We start from the raw sequence: 21323 nt of genomic DNA on the forward strand, positions 1-21323 counted from the left end.
CAGCTCCCGCCCCCCCCCCCCCCCGCCCACCCCGGGCTTGGGTCGGCCGAGGGGGCAGTGACAGGTGTCTCGAGGCCGGGCCGGCTGGCCGTGGCGGCGGCGAGGAGAGGCTGGCTAGGATGCCCAGAGTCACGCCGGGTCAGAACCAGCCGTGCTCACCCCCGCGCAGCCCCTGGCAGCCTGTGTGGCCCTGGCGGGCCGCGGGGCGGAAAAGCAGCAGACTGGGGCCTCCTCTTCCCGCCGCCGCCCCGCCGGACCCCTGCCACAGAGAAACTGGCCGGCCTCGGTCGCTTCCGAGAACGATTGCACCACTGCGGCTGCCGCCGGGCTGGCACTGTCCCCAAGGCTCGCACACCCCCAGCCTCGCAGTGCCGGCAGCTTTGAGGGAAGAACCCCACAGACCCAGAGGTACCTGTCGTGGGGAGTGCAGGTGGTGCCTTACGGGTGCTCCCGCAAACCCCAGCTCCCTCAAGTCCCAAGTAGCCAGAGAGGGAAGGGGTTGAATTCACAGGCCCAGGGTTTTCACACTTTTCCACGTCCAGACCTTGCAAATCCTGTTTTTGCCCTCTTCACTCCATGACCCTAGCGGGGACTCAGTCTCCTCTCACCTGAATGAAGAAAAGAGGGGGAAGGAAGGGTAAACGGGTGTGAGGTCTCCGGCTTGGCCCCTGAAAACCTGTTGCTGTCCAGATGGTTGAGAGGACCCCCTGCATCAGGGCTCCCCTCACACCCCGTGTCCCCCCCACTGGTGATGGTGGCTCAGCAGCTGGGGGTGGAAGCAGGGAGGGGGGATTGGAGCTGGTTGCAGGCACCGCTCTGCACAGCAAGCTCCCCCTCTTCCCAAACCTGGGTCTTCTGGCCTCTTGAACCCTGGGGAGTGGGATGGGCTCTTGCCTCTCAGAGACCCCAGCATCACATCTGCGGCGGCTCCTTCAGCAGGAGGGTCAAATAGAGGTCTGGATTTGGGGTGGAGGCCTGTCTCCTGGCAGGGCAGCCTTTCTGTGGGATGGGGGAGGAGCAGCGTGAGGCAGCAAACGCTGGACACGGAGACGGGCAGGTGACTTGAGAGAAGGCTCTGGGGTGGTATTTTGATGACGCAGAGATGACTGGCAAACCACATCTGAACCTTGCTGACCCCTCCTCTCTCTCCGTCAGTCTCCAGCCAGAGGCAATGCCAAGCCGGCCAGGGCAGGGACCTGGAGCCCGGAGCCTGCAGGGAAAGGACCATGGCTCCCCAACCCCCAGAGGGAACGTATGGACTGGCCCAGGGCCCAGAGTGGAATGGAGGAGTTTGTTTGTCTACAGGCGCAAGAGTAGGAATGGCTGAAGGATGCTGTGTGCCCTGGCCAGCCAGAGCTGGGCATGGAGCTCTGCTTCCCTGCCCCCACTCTCTTCCCTTCACTTAACACCATTAACTAATCATTCTCCTCTCCGCCTGGAAACAAAGCCAGCGAGCCACCAAGGACAGTCAGTTCGGAATTTGTCTTCAGCCAGGTGGGGGCGGAGGAGCTGTCTCTGCGGTGAAGGGGAAATGAGGTTAGAGCCCGGGGTGACATCCTCTCCCAGTGTGGCCCCACCAAGCAAGCCTGAGGACTGTCCTTTCAGGAAGCCCGGAGCCTGGGGAGACACGGGCCTGCCAGCTAGTGGGCAGTGGAGGTCTGGGGGCAGGCAGCTTGGGAGGACGGCTTCCTGAGGGAAGCACTTTTGGGATTCCAAACCAAAGAGAGATCAGGACTTTGGAGAGGATTCAGAGGGGTCTGGAAGAAGGAGGAAAGGGCAGTGAGGGCAGGAGAATGGGTAGAGGGAACAGAAGCTGGTGGAGAGTATCAGCCCACTGGTTCCTTGAAGATACCAGAAGACAGGCGGCAGCAGTAGCCTGGAAGAGAAAGGCAGCAGAGGAACAACTTTCAGGGACAGGACTGCGACCCAGCTGAAGCGGGGTGGTTCTGGGGGTAGAGATGGGCCTCCCTGCAGCAGAGACTCTGGCACCCGGGCTGGGTTGGAAGCAGTGTTGCCCGGATGTAGGCCAAGATGAGAAGGAGAGATCCTGGGCAGAGTCCTAATTCTTTGTCTGTTTCTCTCCAGAAAGAAGGGGTAGGGGGTGCCTGGGTGGCTCAGTGGGTTAAGCCTCTGCCTTCGGCTCAGGTCATGATCCCAGGGTTCTGGGATCGAGCCCCGCATTGGGCTCGCTGCTCAGCGACCAGCCTGCTTCCTCCTCTCTCTCTGCCTGTCTTTCTGCCTACTTGTGATCTCTGTCTGTCAAGTAAATAAATAAAATCTTAAAAAAAAAAAAAAAAGAAAGAAAGAAGGGGTAGGAAGGCTGCTTTCCTCCACCCCCGTGGTAGACCCATCGTACACAGAGATAAGGGGACCCCTGTGTGGCATGTCCTCTGTGTAGCGTCCCTGATCACAGGCAGAGAAACTGAGGCTGGGTGGGCTGGTGGCCATGGTTTTGGTCTTCAGGGTGGTGGGGCTTTCATTTGGGTGTGAGGAAAAGTGGGAAGAGAGCAGCCCCAGCCACCGTGGAGGGGGAGGTAAAAAGAAAAGGATGGGTCTGCCCCCAGGGGCCCCTGGGGCCAGGTTCTAACCTAGGAGTCCTCCCTTAGATCCTCTCTCAGCTCCAGCATAGTGGGCACGGTGGCCTCCCACACCCCTCTGGCCCAGGGGCTTGACCAGGAGGAAGATACGAGAAAGGCGTGCTGAGCTGGGCGGAGGAAGGAAGCTAATAAAGACGTTGCAGCTGCAGTGAGGAAGGAACAGAGGGTGGAGGGGGGAGGCCCAGCAACCTTGGCAATTAAGGAGGCTGGGGAACCCCCTGGCCTGGCCAGAAAATAGAGATCAGTTTGAGTCTTTGGAGGAGAGGGGAGAGAAGCTTTCCAGAATGGGGGTCTGACGTGGGAGGAGCTGTGGAAAACAGGGTGGGAGGAGGGTGGGGGGCAATTGTTGTGGAGGGCATCATCAGGCCAGGAAACCGGATACTGGGGGGCTGGGTTGGAAGATGTGGGGGAAGAGATTGAATGGGGGGAAGCAGCCCCTATCCTGGCCGGACGCTGTCTCACCATGCCCTTTGCACCTGACCCAGGGCAGGAGGAAGGAGGTGCAGCATGGACTGAGGTGCGCCCCAGAAACACAGGGGAAGAGGAGGAGAGTGACTTGAGGGGGGGGGTGGGAGGGGCTATTTTTAAACTTGGAAAAACCTTGAGTGAGTTCATCTCCACCCTAAGTACTGGAGGCGGCAAAGGGCCCATTGTACAGGGGTCCAGAGAAGGGGGGCGGGGAGGGGCTGAGTGGCACAATGGCAAGAATTATGTTGGAGTAGCCGGCCAGCCCGGGATGGAGGAGGGGACTCCTCGTCACAGCTGGCCTACTGAACTGTGGGGTCCAGTGGGGGTTGGGGGGGTGGTTCCACTGTCACAAAGCCCCCTGGGGGGGGAGCTGGGTCTCTGGTATCCGGTGGTCCATCCTGGGGAGGGGGCTGTGGGTGGGATTCCCACAGTCTGGCTTTCCCAGGGACAGCGGGGCCTGTTCCCAGGCTCCCAGCATTCCAGCGACTCCCCTGGGAGCTAATGGCCTCTCTTCTCAGCCCCTTCTCTGCCCGGGGGTGGGGGGAGAGAAGGAGAAAGAGGATGTGGATGCGTAGGGACTCTTTCTGGGCACTAGGGACCCTTAAGCCAGAGGGAGAGGACCACCCTTACATCCTAGTCCCCAACCCTGCTAAGGCCTCAGAATGGGGGCTGTCCTTCTTGTCCCCTCCGACCCCAGGCGCCTCTCCACGTTAGCCGTCCTCCAGCACCCAGACCTCAGCCTGGGGCGGGGGATTCCGCCGGGAGTCCCAGGAGCCCTGATCGCGGGGTCTCGCCCAGCGGGGGCCGCGGTGGGCGGGGCATCCGGCGCCGCTCGCACCAACCCAAACATTACCTTAAATGCTCAGGCGGCTGCTGCGGGCCGGGGAGGGGCTCGGCGGGGCCCTGGGGCTCTCCGGAAGCCCGGGATCTGTCTCCAGGCCTTTCCCAGCGCGGCCGGCAGCCGTGATTCAGTCCACTGGCCCCCCTTCTGGAAAGCAGGAGGGGGAGGGAGAATGGGGGGGGGCTGGTGTTGGGGAGAGAGCCACGGCTGCACTGGGAGTCCCTGGGGGCCGCTGCCTGGGCGCAGAGCGACCTCTGATCCAGAAAAGAGTAGGACCCTCCAGCCAGGATTTCAGCCTGTGGACAGGAGTGGGGGCTTCTGTTAGCCTAATGAACCCCCGCCCCCCAATCCTGGATCTCAGTTGTCTGGCTTCTGAGGGCCTGGCCACTTCCTCCTCCAACCCTAAATTTGGAGAAGGGAGCACGTTGGTGGGGTGGGGGAGAGGGCACAGGAGCAGGATGCCAGAGCCCACACCACTCCCCCTCAGGGAAGTTCACATCCGCTCCCCAAAATACCACCACCCAGAATGTCCCCAGAGAGCTGTTTAAGTCTGACTTGGAGTTGTCCCTGAGGAAAGGCCAGCTCCTCCACTGCAGAGAGGCCTAAGAGGAACCCAGGCTCATCACCTAGGGGCTCCTGGCCCTCTCCTCCCTGAGGGCCACTTCTGCATTGTTTTCCTTTCCACACAGAGCTCTAAGCGCCCGGGGAGGGGACCTGTAGTTGCTATAGCTCACCTTGGAGGCAGGGAGGGAGGACGAAAGACAGAAGGGAGGCAAGCCTGGGGCCTGCTCTGGGCCTCCCTGTACCACATCCCTGTAGCTGGGGCTTCTGGTGGCAAGAATATGGAATTTGGAGTCAGGAAAAAGCCCACACTGGTAAGACCCTGGCACCTTCCCTTCGCCTCCCTGGTGCACTCACAGCGCTTTTTGGGCTCTGCTCTCAGACAGCCGACTGCAACCCCCCGTGACAGCGCTGGCTTCCAGACAGCCCAGCCACTTCGCTAGCTGATCTTGGGCAAGTGACTGAACCAAGGACTGTTCAGAGGGGACAGATCTGCCATCGGTACAGGCCTTTACAACTTAGACTTTTCACATCCGGATCCTTTTCATCGCCAATATTTATCTGGATCTTTGCCCCCCAAATGAAGAAACTGAAGAACAAAGAGTGACATGGTCTAAAGTCATACAGCCTGTGAGGGATGAAACTACGTATTTCCCCCTTTAAAAAAAAATTGACTTATTATTTATTGTGGGGGGGGGAGTGGGGGAAGGGGCAGAGGGAGAGGGAGCACGAGAATCCCAAGTAGACTGCGCTGAGCGTGGAGCCTGACGTGGGACTCAGTCTCACAACCCTGACGTCACAACCTGAGCCAAAATCAGAAGTTGGTTGCCCAACAGAAGCACGCAGTTGCCCCCCATAAATATTTGCTGTGGTAAAATACACACACCATAAAATGCACTCTCTTCACCATTTTAAGTGGCGACTCAGTGGCATTAAGTCCATTCACAGTGTGCAACCATCATGACTGCCCAGTTCCAGAACTTTCTGATCACCTCGAGGAACTGAACTTTGAAGCGAGATAGCTCTAAGTCCGAAACCCAGTGCATGTACCTGTAACAATTCACAGCTGAACTGAGTAAACATATAACGGAAATGAAAGTAGGGGATAGACGAGCACTGAATCACATCTTATAAACAGGAAACGCAAGAGGGAATCAGTAACGGGAGCATCCATCGGGACCTCTGCCTGCACTAACTAGGAAAGTCTTTCTGCAAGTGGGGAAGCTTTCGTGAAAAGGAAGGTTTCGAGAGGGAGCAGTGAGGATCCGTCATTCCAGGCAGGACAAGCGGCACGAGCAAAGAGAGAGGATGAAGCTGAAGAAAGAGGCATTTACAATGACAATGGCAGGATTTCTTGTAGGAGCCATCTGGCTGGAGGGGAGGCTAGGCAACGTGGCTTGCTTGCGAGCACACTGGCACACCAAGCCCACTGCTTTCGCTTCCACTGCGTGTTTGTTTGGAGTGCCTTGAGGACAGTTCTAGCCACAAATCCACCTGTGGCACCAGCCTTATGCAAACAGAGAGGGATGAAGCTGAAGAAAGAGGCACTCAATAGAGAGTGTTATGTGGCTAACTAGAAATTCAGCAGGGTAGAGGGTGCGTGCATGTGACAGCCTGGGTGGATGAGCTGGAGTTAGGTCATAGGGGAGGAACTGGCTCTTAAAACAGGCAATCGGAAGCCACTGCAGGTTCTTGAGCAATGGCAGATGATGTGATGCCATTGGAACCCAGGATTAGACCGTTTCTCTCTTTCTTCTTTGCCTGACGGTGCCCTCTGGTGCCCCTAGTTTGAATTGCTCCCTCATTTTATGAGTGGGTGGGAGGATGGAGGACGGAGAAGCAGGACTGTTGAGTTGGAGAAGCCAGACTCTTGGGCCACATTCCAGTTCATCCTGAGTGATAACAGTAGTGGAAAGAAATAGAGACGACATGTGGACAGAGAGGGTATGATGTGATGGACAAGGGCATGGTGGTGGTTCCCTCTTCTGTCTCATCGTTCTGAGCTTGGATGTTGGGTATCGGGTACTAAGGTGGAGCTGGAAGCAGGATGGCAACTGAGACAAGGTTAGTGTTCTTGAGGAACTTGGACTCTAGTGAGAAAACAATTTGAATACAAGTGTCAAATACGAGGGTGCAAATATGCACATATACCAGTTACTGAACCCAGCTTGACATGGTCCCAGACAGCTGCCTGGATGAGTGGAAACCTAGCTTTGTTTTCTTTTCTTTTCTTTTTTTAAAAGATTTTATTTATTTATTTAACACAGAAAGACACAGCCAGAGAGGGAACACAAGCAGAGAGAGAGGGAGAAGCAGGCTCCCTGCTGAGCAGAGAGCCTGATGTGGGGCTTGATCCCAGAACCCTGGGATCATGACCTGAGCCAGACGCTTAATGCTTAACGAGAGAGCCACCCAGGCACCCCCCCACAGCCTCATTTTCATGATAATAATAGGTAACTGTGGGGGCACCTGGGTTACTCAGTCGGTTAAGCTCTCTGATAATAGAGTGATGGCCAGAACATCATTTTAAATTAAAAATCTAGTTAGAGAACACTATACGCAGAATGCTACCTTTTCTGTAAGAGTGGATGAACATTTTATATACTACACACCTATATTTCTTACTTTCTTTTTCTTTTTTTAAAACAAATGCTTTTCTTTTCTTTTTTTTTTTTTAAGATTTTATTTATTTATTTGACAGACAGAGACCACAAGTAGGCAGAGAGGCAGGCAGAGAGAGAGGAAGAAGCAGGCTCCCTGCAGAGCAGAGAGCCCGATGCGGGACTTGATCCCAGGACCCTGAGATCATGACCTGAGCCGAAGGCAGCGGCTTAACCCACTGAGCCACCCAGGCGCCCTTTTCTTTCTTTTTTTTTTTTTTTTTAAGATTTTATTTATTTATTTGACAGATGGAGACCACAAGTAGGCAGAGAGGCAGGCAGAGAGAGAGGTGGAGGCAGGCTCCCTGCGGAGCAGAGAGCCCGATGCAGGGCTCTATCCCAGGACCCTGGGATCATGACCTGAGCTAAAGGCAGAGGCTTTAACCCATTGAACCACCCAGGCACCCCTATTTCTTACTTTCAAATAGAAACATTAAAAGGATCAAAACCAGTAAAAATAGTTAACTATACAGAGAGATGGAAGAAGGGTCCTAACCCCAGTATTTGTGGGGCCTGGTCAGAGCACAAACGAGGGCTCACGTATCCTATATTGAAATATGTGAGTTATTTGAAAGCTGACAGTTAAATATGCTTTAACCCCTTACCTTGACAAATACACTTTGTAACGACACCATAAAAAAAAAAAAATAGGGGCATATAAATAGGGGCAAATAAAATCTTTTAAAAAATATGTAAAGTGATGGCTTTGTATGACTTTAAGTCAAAATGCCCAAGGAAAATTAATGCCCAAGGAAAATTAACTTAATTTTTAAAGATTTTATGTTTAAGTAATCTCTACACCCAATGCCGAGCTCGAACTTACAACCCCGAGATCAAGAATCACATACTCCACCGACTGAGCCAGCCAGGCGTCCCATAAATTAACTTAATTATTATTGCACATGCCTGGGTATTCTCATGATGGGCCAGCAATGTTTGGATAGAATAATACGGTCATATACAATTCATAAATTATTATGTGTTTGATTACATTAATTTTTCTTGCCTTAATTTTGGCAAAATCCCTAATTGTGCTGTTATGATAAAAGTTTTTCTCACTGTGCATATTCTGTTGCTAGTTATGCTCAATTAATCAACCTTTCTTGAATTATTCTTGTTCTTAGATATTTAAAAAATTCATTCAAATTTAGAGAAACTTTGCTCCTAACTGAAATTATTCCTAGTATTTTTAAACCAGTGTTTTGAGGGGGTTCTGGGTGGCTCAGTCAGTTAAGCCTCTGACTCTCGGTTTTGGCTCAGGTTATGATCTCAGGGTCCTTAGATGGAGTCCCACATGGGGCTGTGTGCTCAGTGGGGAATCTTCTTCTCTCTCTGTCTGTCTCTCTCTCTCTCTGCCCCTTCCCCCACTTGTGTGTGTGGGTGCACTCTTTCTCAAATAAAAAAATCTTAAAAAAAAATATATGCTTTGGGGCGCCTGGATGGCTCAGTGAGTTAAAGCCTCTGCCATTGGCTCAGGTCATGATCCCGGGGTCCTGGGCTCGCACCCTGCATCAGGCTCTCTGCTCAGCGGGGAGCCTGCTTCCACCCCCCACCCACCCCCACCTGCCTCTCTGCCTGCTTGTGATCTCTGTCTGTCAATAAATAAATAAAATCTTTTAAAAAATGTGCTTTGGGGCGCCTGGGTGGCTCAGTGGGTTAAGCCGCTGCCTTCGGCTCAGGTCATGATCTCAGGGTCCTGGGATCGAGTCCCGCATCGGGCTCTCTGCTCAGCAGGGAGCCTGCTTCCCTCTCTCTCTCTCTGCCTGCCTCTCTGCCTACTTGTGATCTCTGTCTGTCAATAAATAAATAAAATCTTAAAAAAAATGTGCTTTGATTCAGAATTGGACCATAAACTTTTATCATGTTCAGACATTAGACATTACATATGATAAATATTTTATCCCAGAAAATGTTTAAAGTATTTTTTCATCATACTAATCTTTATCATTTATATTGCAATTTTCACCATCTCTTAAAGCAATATCCAGGTCCACTTGGTGTTTCTTGTTTTACTCTTTTAATGTTTTTAAAGAATTTTTCCCTCAGAATTATATTTTATTTTTTTAAAGAGTTTATTTATTTATTTATTTGAGGGAGAGTGAGAGTGAGAAAGCACAAGCAGGGGTAGGGGCAGAGGGAGAAGCAGGCTCCTCCCTGAGCAGGGAGCCTGATGAGGGCCTCTAATTCCAGAACCCTGGGGTCATAACCCGAGCCAAAGGCAGATGCTTAACCCACTGAGCCACTCAGACACCTCAGAATTTTATTTTAAAAATTTTTATTTGATCCTAGCTGATCAAATAACATTGCAACACATTACATTGTGTACAACATGGTGATTTGGTAACTCTATACATTTTTTTTTAAAGATTTTTTTCTTTATTTATTGGACAGACAGAGATCACAAGTAGGCAGAGAGGCAGGCAGAGGCCGGGGGGGGGTGGTGGGAAGCAGGCCCCCCACTGTGCAGAGAGCCCGATGCGGGGCTCGATCCCAGGACCCTGAGATCATGACCTGAGCCGAAGGCAAAGTCCCAACCCACTGAGCCACCCAGGCGCCTCCATTACCGTTTTTTTTAAAAAGAAGACCTAGATTGTTAAACTATTACAAAGATAAAACAATTATCACTGAAGTACTTTGAGGACTTCACTGTAATTTCACTTGTTGTTATGGACACTGACCTAAGAGGTTAGAAATTAAAGGATATATCCTAAGAGGTATTGACTGCTGGAACACGGTGAAAGAAGTAAAAGCTCGTCAGAAACATCTGCGTTAGAGGTATTTCATGTGGCTAGGATGCTTCCCAAGAGGCTCCCTGACGATGCCTGAATGACGTAACCTGGGTCCCAGATTAGTAAAAAAGACCCTTACCCCTGTGAAGAATGAGCAGAGGCCAGGATCTTAAGGGGAAAGGGATCCTTAGGCTCTGAAAGCCTGTATCTTGGGAGCAGCCTCCCTCCTTCCCATCCAGTCTACCTAGGCCTTCGAGCACCTGTGCTTCTCACCATGTCCGCCTGCCAGGTCATGGAAAGTACGGGGAGTAGAGGACAGGAACTATGGGGCTGCTCAGAGGGGACCTATACACAGAGAGCTTGGGGTTAGGTGATAAGCTACAAGTACCTTCTTGGTTAAGTTAATTCATCTTTGTTAATAAAGGTCCTAGTTTCTTCTGCAGGTGGCAACTTTTTGTCTCAGTACAGTCTACCTCAAGAACCGGTTCAGGTAAATTCTGGAGAAGGAATGAGACTTTCATCAACACCCACGCCACAGGAGAAGACGCATCACGTTCCTTCCTAGTTATGAGCAGGTCCCACGGCCGCATCGAGCATGCTCAGTGATCATCATCTGTACCCTCAACTGTCCAGCAGCTGTTGGTGTGGTGTCTGCCTTCATCTCATCTTCATACCCTCTTCTCGAACCTTCTGTCTGGACTTCAGCCATGTAGTACTGGCTGCTCACAGACTGAGAAAGTTTTCCTTCTAGTCTCTCCCACGTGGCTTGGCCTTCTTAACCCTTCTTCCCAGGTATAAAATGGAGAGATGTCCCCCACCCTTGTTCCTGTGTTCTCCGTCTTTGTCCTCAGGGTCAGGATGCGAAGCCTGGCATTCGCATTTCGGGAGCATTGTCTCCAGTGCTCATTTATCACTAGGCACAAACCTAAACTCAGCAATAGGGTCAACCTCATCATCGCTGTCTTCTTTAGGCCCCTGGACCCCGCGCGCCCGCTAATGGTGGGGTGTCCGGTGAGAATCTAGCCCAGAGCCATCTAACCAAGACAGGTGGCTCTCAGCGATACAAAGGGTGCTGCTCAGCCAGGCAGGGGACACTTTGGAGGAAGCTCACTGTAGCAGGGAGTGCGGCGACACGGGCCAATAACTCTATACGTCATGCTATGTTCGCAAGCATAGATACATCTGTCCCCATAGGATGGTATCACAGGACCACTGACTGTTCCCTGGGTGGTGGTGGTTTTACTTTTACAAAAAGTCTTCAAGGCTGAGACCTTATAAAGAAAACTCTGAAAAGCAGGCTGTTGCTACATTTCTTCAAATCTCTCTTCAGTTGAGATTGTGACTTGATTGTGGCCAGAAGATAGTCTCTGTATAAGACGTTGGTTTGGGGGAATATTTGCATGTGCATCTTTTTCTTTATGGTCATGCAAACATTTTTATTTCCTTGTTTTAGTTTCCATATGTATACATTTAATTCTATTTTGAAATGATGTCAAACATTGAAAAATTTGCAAATAGCAGAGAATCCTCTTTTTTTTTTTAAAGATTTTATTTATTTGACAGAGAGAGAGATCACAAGTAGAGAGAGAGACAGAGAGGAGGAAGCAGGCTCCCCGCCCAGCAGAGAGCCCAATGCGGGACTTGATCCCAGAACCCTGAGATCAGGACCTGAGCTGAAGGCAGAAGCTCAACCCACTGAGCCACCCAGGCAGCCCCGAGAATCCTCTTTTTTTAAAAAAAATATATTTTATTTATTTTTTTGGCAGACAGAGATCACAAGTACGCAGAGAGGCAGGCAGAGAGAGAGAGAGGAGGAAGCAGAGAGCCCGATGAGGGGCTCGATCCCAGGACCCTGGGATCATGACCTGAGCCAAAGGCAGAGGCTTTAACCCACTGAGCCAGCGAGGGGCCCCAAATAGCAAAGAATCCTCTTATACCCTTTATTTTTTTTCTCTTATACCCTTTATTTAGTGCCACGTATTATTAACATGTTACCACATTTGTTGCTCTTTTAGTCTCTCTCCAAATTAAAATTCATATTTTTTGTAGTAATCTCTACACCCAATGTGGGGCTCTAAGTTACAGCCTGGAGATCAAGGGTTGCATGCTTTCCTGACTGAGCCAGCCACCCAGCCCCCAGAAATTTTATTTGGTATATGTGTGTGTATGTATAATTATTTTTCTTATGAATCATGAGAGTAGATTGCATACATCATGCTTCTAGGTCCCTTACTACCTCAGTATTTCCTTTTTTTAAAATTGATTTGACAGAGAGAGAGATCACAAGTAGGGAGAGAGGCAGCCAGAGAGAGAGGGGGAAGCAGGCTCCCTGCTGAGCAGAGAGCCTGGTGTGGGGCTCGATCCCAGGACCCTGAGATCACGACCTGTGCTGAAGGCAGAGGCTTAACCCACTGAGCCACCCAGGCGCCCCCTCAGTATTTCTTAAGAAGGCTATTCTCTCTCTCTCTCTTTTTTTTTTAAGATTTTATTTATTTATTTGATAGAGACACAGCTAGAAAGGGAACACAAGCAGAGGGAGTGGGAGAGGGAGAAGCAGGCTCCCCAGTGAGCAGGGAGCCCGATGTGAGGCTCGATTCCAGGACCCTGGGATCATGACCCGAGCAGAAGGCAGACGCCTAATGACTGAGCCACCCAGGCACCCCTCTCACTCTTTTTTTAAGTTTATTTTTTATTTATTTATTTGACAGAGATCACAAGTAGGCAGAGAGGCAGGAAGAGAGAGAGGAGGAAGTAGGCTCCCTGCTGAGCAGAGAGCCTAATGTGGGGCTCGATCCCAGCACCCTGGGATTATGACCTGAGCCGAAGGCAGAGGCTTTAACCCACTGAGCCACCCAGGTGCCCCAAGTTTATTTATTTTTTTTAATAATCTCTACACCCTCTCATGGGGGCTCGAACTCACGACCTTGAGATTAAGAGTCGCACACTCCTCCGACTGAGCCAGCGAGGTGCCCCAAGAAGGCTATTCTTTTATATAACCATGAAACAGTTATACACTTTAAAAGATTCAAGTCGCTGCAAGACATGTCTACTCTACGGTCCATATTCCAGTTTGGCAAGCGTCCTAATAATGTCCCTTGTAGCCACCGTGTCTCGGCTCCAGCGTGGGACACTATCCAGAACTCTCCATTGCATTTAGTGCTCAGTTCTCCTTTCATCTGTGATGGTTCCCCAGGCTCTGTCTGTCCCATTATCTGGATTTGCCTGATGCGTCCTTGTGCTTCAGTTATGGTGGTGCACCCAGGCCAGAGAACTACACAAGGAGCGTGTACGGTAGTCTCCCTCGATGGTTTTGGCCTGAACGGTTTTCAGTTTTCACTATGATAGTTTTGAAATGGTGATTTTCTACCTCCAGCCTCCCTCCCTGTATACGGGGGAGCACCGTACCATAAAGAGGAGCTCTCCTTTCTCATTTACTGGTTTGTCTTACTAGTTTAGACTAATGGATTCCTACTGTATTCCATGGGTTTTATGCCTTTACTGTTCTTATTTACTTTGAGGCTGACATTAGCCCAGATTTGGCCACCTTTGAGCAGGCTCTTGTGCTCTTTGACATCTCTCCCCCATACACCATAATTTTTGGCACTATTTTCTTTCTGGCACACCCAGTTTACCTTGTACCTTCCCTGCCCCAGTCCTGTAATCAACCATTTTCCCATTGTGAAATTCTTTTTAGTGGGGAATGGTAGTAAGAAATGGTAGTTAGAAACCAAAATCTGGGCATTGGATATGCTCCTTGTTACTGTGGTAAATATATTCTTTGTGAAATAGATCTCCAGAACTTTTTTTTAATCTTAAAAAACTGAAGATTTATATCCATTAAACAAAAACTCCTCCTTTCCCTCTTTCCCTTAGACATCAGCGATCACTATTCTACTTTCTGCTTCTAGAAATTTATATAGGTATAAGTGGGATCACACAGTATTCATCTTTTTGCGACTGGCTTCTTTTTTTTTTTTTAAGATTTTATTTATTTATTTGACAGAGAGAGAGAAATCACAAGTAGGCAGAGAGGCAGGCAGAGAGAGGAGGAAGCAGGCTCACCGCTGAGCAGAGAGCCCGATGCGGGGCTCGATCTCCGGACCCTGAGATCATGACCTGAGCCGAAGGCAGAGGCTTTAACCCACTGAGCCACCCAGGCGCCCCGCGACTGGCTTCTTTCACTTGGCATAACGATCTCACGTTTCATTCCTGCTGTAGCATGTATCAGAATTTCATTTGTTTCTCTGGTTGAACAATATTCCATTGGACGTGTAGACCACAATTTGTACATTTATGCATCACCAGACATTTGGCTTGCTTCTACCTCTCGGCTCTTGTGAGTAGCGCTCCTATGAACATGGGTGTGCAAATATCTCTTTGAGACCCTGCATAAATTCCTAGAAGTGGGGTTGCGGAATTGTATGATGTTTCTATTTTTAATTTGTTGAGGAAAATCCATACTGTTTTCTATAATGTTGCACCACTCCACGGTCCCACCAATAATGCCCAAGGACTCCAACCTCTCCACATCCTTGCCAACACTGGCTATTTTCTGTTGTCTTGCTAGGAGCCATCCCACTAGGAACAAGATGATATCCCACCTCAGCCCTACTAGTACCTCTCTGATGACCAGAGATGCCAAGCTGCCCCCCATTTGTCTGCTGGCCAAATGCACATCATCTTTGGAGACATGTCCATTCTGGTCTTGCGCATGAACCCCTCCCCCATGTGATTACCCGCTGTTGAGTGGTAGGAGCTCTCCAGACACCTACCCTCATTAGATATGTGACCTGCAAGTACTTCCCCCCACTCTGGAGACTGTCCTTGCTACTCTGTTGATCATGCTGCTTGAGACACAAGAGCCTCCGGTACAATGTGTCCAATTTGGCCAATTTTTTTTTATTGCTTATGCTTTTGGTGTCAGCTTCAAGAAGTCACTGCCAAGTCCAATGTCATGAAACTTTTCCTCTATGCTTTCTCCTAGGAATGTCATAGGTTCGGGACTTATATGTAGGTTTTTATTCCATTTTGAGTTAATTTTTGAAGATGGTGTAAGATAAGAGTCTAAACTCATGCTTTTGCATCCAGTTTTCCCAAGACCATTTGTTGGAGAGACTGTCCTTTCCCTACTGAGTGGTCTGAGCACTCCTGCTGAAGATCACATGAGCAAGTATGTCAGAGTTTATTTCTGGGCTCTCTATTGGTCTCTGCAAATGTCCGTTTTACGCCATTACTACGCGGTCTTGATTACTGTAGCTTTGTAACAATGCACATGTAGATATTGTAGGTAATGATGCCAAACCCCTCCCCACTGGTGGGTGACATTCTGCTTTCCCACCAGCAATGTACCGGAGTGCCTGCGTCCCCAAAACCTTGCTAACAGAGTGTTCTGTCAAGTTTTTTCCCTGACAAGTTTATTAGAATGTAGCTTCTTTAGCTTTAGAAAGTTTTAAGTCTTTGAAAGTCTTAAAGTCTTTTAAATTTGAGAATTTAAAAGAAGTTATTTAATCTCTCAAGAAGTAAAACAACTACTACATAGTTACATGCAAAAGAATTAATCTAGACACAAACCTCCCATGGTTCACAAAAATTAATCTCATAGACCTAAGTGTAAAATGTTAAACTATAAAACTTCTAGATGGCATAGGAGAGAATCAAAGTGATCTTGCGTTTGGCATGACTTTGTAGCATGACCCATGAAAGAAAAAAATTGGTAAGTCGGACTTTGTTAAAATTAAAAACTTCTGTTTTGTGGAAGACACTGTTGAGAGACTGAAGACAAGCGACAGACAGGGAGAAAATATTTGCAAAACACATATCTAATAAAGAACTAGTATCTAGGGGCTCCTGGTTAGCTCAGTGGCTTAAGCATCTGACTCCTGGTTTCAGCTCAGGTCACGGTCTTTGGGGTCAGGGGATCGAGCTTCACACTGGGCTCCGTGCTCAGCACGGAGTTTGCTTGAGATTCTCTTCCTCTCCCTCTGCCCCTCGCACTGCTCGCTCTCTCTAAATAAATAACTAATTAACTAAATAAGTAAAATCTTTAAAAAAGCAAGAAATACAGATAGCAAATACCCATATGAAAAGATATCAACATCATTTGTCATTGGGGAATTGCTAATTAAAGCAGCAGTGAGACGCTCCTACACATCCATTTCTAATGGCTAAATTTCTGAACACCAAACACACCAGATGCTGGTGAGGATGGAGAGTGACAGGAACTCTCATTCACGGCGGATGGGAATGCAGAATGGTGCGCTCACTTTGGAAAACAGTTGGCGATTTCTTACAAAACGAAACATACTCTTTACTGTATGATCAAGCAATCGTTCTCCTTGGTATTTACCCAAATGAGCTGAAAAATTCTGTCTGCGCAAAAACATGTGCACGGATGTGCACAGCAGCTTTATTCATTCCTGCTAAAACTCACAGCAACTGAGATGTCCTTTAGCAGTACAATGGATAAACGGGGAAGTACATCCAGAGAGTAGAATATTATTTTTTTTCACGATTTTGAGAGAGAGAGAGCGAGAGAGAACACAAGCAAGGGGAGGGGCAGGGGAGAAGAGGAAGCCGACTCCCCGCTGAGCAGAGAGCCCTATGCGGGGCTCGATCCCAGGACCCTGGGATCATGACCTGAGCCGAAGGCAAAGGCTTTAACCCACTGAGCCACCCAGGCACCCTGAGACTGAGAATCTTAAGCAGGCTCCATGCCCAGCACAAAGCCGGACTTGATCTCAGCACCCTGAGATCAGACCTGAGTCAAAATCAAGAGTTGGACGCCTGATGGAGCCACCCAGGTGTCCCTCAGTATTTTTAATATTATGCAACAGCCCATCTCAGATGTCTGCAAATAGTGCCTATTGAAGAGTCATTTCATTTTCCACGAGACCATAATTTTCTCTTTATTTGAGAATCTTCTGTTGTTTTGCTTAACTCTTCAAGCTCTTTTGATATCTCATCTACATTAAATCTACTGTTTTAACAGCACCTAGCCGGCATTCCCATCGTGTGTCCCAGAGAGGGAGGAAGGCCAAATGTGATGTGTGTCTTTCCAAGATGTTTCCTCTTTGGGCAGATACAGAAAACAGTGTATATGATCTTTCTATTGTTCTGAATGCCACCATGTCAGCACAAACTGAGCTGAGGTCTAGTAACGAGTTCAACTATGTGCCACGGCACAAAAATGCTTCTGGATTTTTGGTCCAAAAAATGACCTTATTCCCCCTTACCTTTGTTAACCATGATAGTCTTGTCATCATTGACTGCCCTCAACAACGCTTTTTTTTTTTTTAATTAAGTAGGTTTCACACCCAGCATGGAGCCCAACATGGGGCTTGAACTCATGACCCTGAGATCAAGACCTGAGCTGAGATCAAGAGTCAGATGGGCACCTGCGTGACTCAGTGGGTTAAAGCCTCTGCCTTTAGCTCAGGTCATGATCCCTCAGGTCACGATCCCAGGGTCCTGGGATTGAGAGCCGCATGGGCTCTCTGCTCAGCAGGGGGCATGCTTCCTCCCACCCCTCCCTCTCTGACTGCCTCTCTGCCTACTTGTGATCTCTGTCAAATAAATAAATAAAATCTTAAAAAAAAAAAGATGCTTAACCGACTGACCCACCAAGGCGTCCCACCCCCAACAATGTCTTAAATCAATGCCTAAAATTATGGGGTGCTTTTTTTTTTCAGTCCTTTCCTTATGTCAAAACAGAGCTAAAACCCATTAAAAAAGTATGTGTTTCATGTAGATTACATATATACACATTTTAAAAAATCTGATTTAATATTACAAATGTTCCTCAGCTAGTGCATTATTTTCTGAGTACTTCTGGAACCATAAATTAGAACAAGAAGAAAAGCAAGAGGATTTGACTAGGTAATAAATGTATTTCTTATGCAAGCACTACAGCTACTCAAACCCTCCCTTACATGAAAATTCAGGAGTTTTGTCTGTGGCATTTGTATACACTCACCTCATGTCTTCAGGACATTATGAGATGCAGAAGAGGGCTTTTCTGGGCGTGAACGGCATCATCAGCTGAGCCGATGTTTAGGGTTATGAGTTTGACCAGGCCAGTGACAAGGAAAACATTTTTTGATACGTTGGTGATCTGCAGAGCCCTTAGCTGGTGCTGGGAGGGAACTGGGCAAACAGGGGCAGAATGAAAACAAACCTACGAATGTACCTTTTAACATAGTTTTGACTTTGGGACGCTGTAAGATGATGTGTGTCAGTCAAAAGCAAGATTAGATGAAAAAGAGAAAAAAATCCATCTCTAAAAACCATAGAGGTAATATAGATTATACTGAGTGCTTGATGGGACACCAGCGGGGAGGGGGAAAGTACACATAATACCACAAGCAAGACCCCTGATTCAGACGTGCTTTCATGGTTTGACCCCCATCTCTAAAAGCCCCTTTTATTGTCCCTGTGAGCATCTCTCACTGAGCAAAACAAAATCCCTAACTTAGCACCACAGCAGAAAGCAGAAACCTGGGGGCCGGTGCTGGAAAACTTTGGTTCCCCCCACTCCTCATTCCAAATTCCATTATAAAATTCTGCAAGGATAGAGAGTACCTCTAGGCATTCGGTTTTCTTAGGAACTGGCTGCAGACCCTCTTCTCCATCACTGCAACTCACACTAGTAAGCAACTTGAACTCCTTCCTTACGTTCATTTGGTGTCGGCTCTTTTCCATCAACATTCTCGTCTTCTCTCTCCAGCCTCCGAATAGATGATGACCCCCGCTTTGGCAACTGTGGGTTTGAAAAGGCTCTTATCTGAAACACAGTCCTGGAGGAGAAAGACATGTTATCAAGTTAGTAGCGATACCACTTGACTTCAAGGCCAACCCCCATTTCCATGGTCAACTCAAGGGGAATGGTTGGTTTATAATCCTGCTACATGGGGAAGTATGTTGGCTTTTTCAAAGGGGGGTGTCATCCCCAGTGCTTCTTTTGCATTGTGTTCACATGTCCTTTTCAGCTTAAGAATGAAGAGCATTGGGGTGCCTGGGTGGCTCAGTGGGTTAAAGCCTCTGCCTTCGGCTCAGGTCATGATCCCAGGGTCTTGGGATTGAGCCCCGCATGTGGGGCTCTCTGCTCAGCTGGGAGCCTGCTTCCTCCTCTCTCTCTGCCTGCCTCTCTGCCTACTTGTGATCTGTCTGTCAAATAAATAAATTTAAAAAAAAAATCTAAAAAAAAAAAGAATGAAGAGCATTTTGTAAGACAGCAAATCATTTGTCACAAGAATTGTGGCCCCACATCACCTCTGCCTGCCCATAGCTGAGTGGCTGGATGTCAAACTTATAGCTCATTCAAAGTGGCTTTGGTGAGTCTCAGATCACTCAGAGGGGAAGTTCTGGTCTCAAACTAATAGAAATACTATTTTAGAAGATCCTGCCCATTTCAAGAAGATCTTTCTTGCTGTGGAAAGCTGGCTGGTTAACTGCACACAGTGTAGGCACAGCAAGTTTTCTGAGTTTGATTTTGGACATGTGGAGTTGGTTTGTTTTCTAAAAAAAAATTTTTTTAAAGATTCTTACATATTTATTTAACAGAGAGAAAGCACAAGTGGCGGGGGGTGCAGTGGCCGCAGGCAGAGGGAGAGGGAGAAGCATTTTCCCCACGGAGCAGGGAGCCCCACGAGAGTTTCAATCCCAGGACCTGAGATCACGATCCCAGCCCAACGCAGACGTTTAACTGACTGAGCCACCCAGGTGCCCCGGACATGCTGAATTTGAAGCACCAGTGCGATATCCAGGCGCTGTGTCCAGGAAATGGTTGCAACCTAAACTTTTCAAGAGCTGGGCTGAAGGCACAGATTCAGAAATCGTCATATAGGGAGTAGAGAGGGGCCATGAAAGGATACAGGAGAGGGTAATGTCCAGGGACCCCGGGGGGAGGAAGTGGCCACTGACAGGAGGTGCTACAGGAAGACAGACTAGGAACCCAGGAGGTGTTCACTGAACAGCTAACATTTCTGAATAGAACAGGTTCCAGGTGGGGAGATCAAATATCTTGAATGAGAGGTGGGTGTATTCGCCAAGATTTGAAACTGGGGGAAAAGGCACAGTTGGACAATAAAAGCATCAGCATCAATAACGGAAACAGACCATGCCCTGAGCAGGAGGCTAATACAAATCCTTACATTATTCTCCTTTGTTTAGAGAGATTAGCATTTTGTGGTTAGAGCTTAGCTTGGCTTGGGGGTAGAGACAGAGTATACTGTAAAATCATATAACAAAATAGGAAGTTGGGAGTCTGATGGCTACAGAAAGGGAGGGGAAAACCCAAGAGGAAGAGGAAGAGGAAGGAAAAACACATCTCAGAGAAAATATTAAGTTGGGGCCTGACAGGTGTGAGAGAGAGGCTGGGGCAAAACCAGTAGAGTTTTAGAAACTGCAGTCCTTGGGGCACCTGGGTGGCTCAGTGGTTTAAGCCTCTGCCTTTGGCTCAGGTCATGATCTCAGGGTCCTGGGATCAAGCCCCACATTGGGATCTCTGCTCAGCAAGGAGCCTGCTTCCCCCTCTCTCTCTGCCTGCTGCTCTGATTACTTGTGATCTCTGTCTGTCAAATAAATAAAGTTAAAAAGAAAGAAAGAAAAGAAAAGAAGAAAGAAAGAAAGAAAGAAAGAAAGAAAGAAAGAAAGAAATTGCAGTCCTTGCTCTGCACTGTGCTGTCACCCCTGGTGGGACCGCCACAGCTCATTAAAGGCTTGCTGCATAACTCAGCTTCGTATCAGTGGGGCATTGGGGGGTGAGGGATTAAGGCAGCATTTGGGATTAGGTGGGCAAAGTCGGGGAGTCCAGGCCAGGATGGAAATGAAGCATTGAAGCAAGGGGTTAATTGAAACAAAGGGGGAAGGATGAGATCCTCAGGTATCCTTGGCATTAGTAGAGAACACCAGGTTTCCCAGCAGATTTGGGATGGGGTCTCAAATATATTTTGAATATTGAAGGAAAAGATAGCTTATTGAGGAATCTAGAGCCACCCAGGGGTAGATATGGAACTAGAATGTTCAAGTAAACAAATTAATAGGGACTAGTGAAGGAGGGTGAGCTATTTCTGGTCTGCGGGCTCCTTGTCATAATGACAATGAGATAATCTCTTGAAGATGCCGAGAAAAGCTGATGACGCTGAAGGAAACAGTCTGGAACAGCATCTTGGGAATCCCCTGTGACAATGTGCTTCCCCTTGTGACCGGCGTGAGGGCACACCCTCTGAAACATTTTTTGTATCCCCAACGTATCTGCAGTAACTCAATAAATAATAGACTAAATGAATGAACGGAGGAGGACGAATGGATAGACAGAAGTCTGCGGAGGGTGTGGAGGCGGTGCAATCCCGGAGCCCAGCTCAGAGGCAGTAACCTGAGACTCTCACCTAAAAAGTTCACGACCCGACCCGGAGCCAGGAGAAAGAACAGCACTGGCATTTGGCCCAGTCCAAACTCCTGCTCTGTTTGG

At 48.7% G+C, this 21323-nt stretch overlaps 1 protein-coding gene across 1 annotated transcript; it reads right to left on the minus strand.

Moving 5' to 3' along the window:
• Window positions 1-643: 643 nt before the first annotated feature.
• Window positions 644-21299, minus strand: LOC125080017 (uncharacterized). The gene is made up of 4 exons (XM_047693796.1): window positions 21241-21299; window positions 18434-18648; window positions 3919-4202; window positions 644-1515 (listed from the first exon to the last, which is right to left on the minus strand). The coding sequence occupies exons 2-4, from the start codon at window positions 18557-18559 to the stop codon at window positions 1416-1418; spliced, it is 510 nt and encodes a 169-aa protein (XP_047549752.1). The 5' UTR covers window positions 18560-18648; window positions 21241-21299; the 3' UTR covers window positions 644-1415.
• Window positions 21300-21323: the final 24 nt, after the last annotated feature.

Source organism: Lutra lutra, chromosome 10 (genome assembly GCF_902655055.1).
Source record: "Lutra lutra chromosome 10, mLutLut1.2, whole genome shotgun sequence".
NCBI classification, from domain to species: Eukaryota; Metazoa; Chordata; class Mammalia; order Carnivora; family Mustelidae; genus Lutra; species Lutra lutra.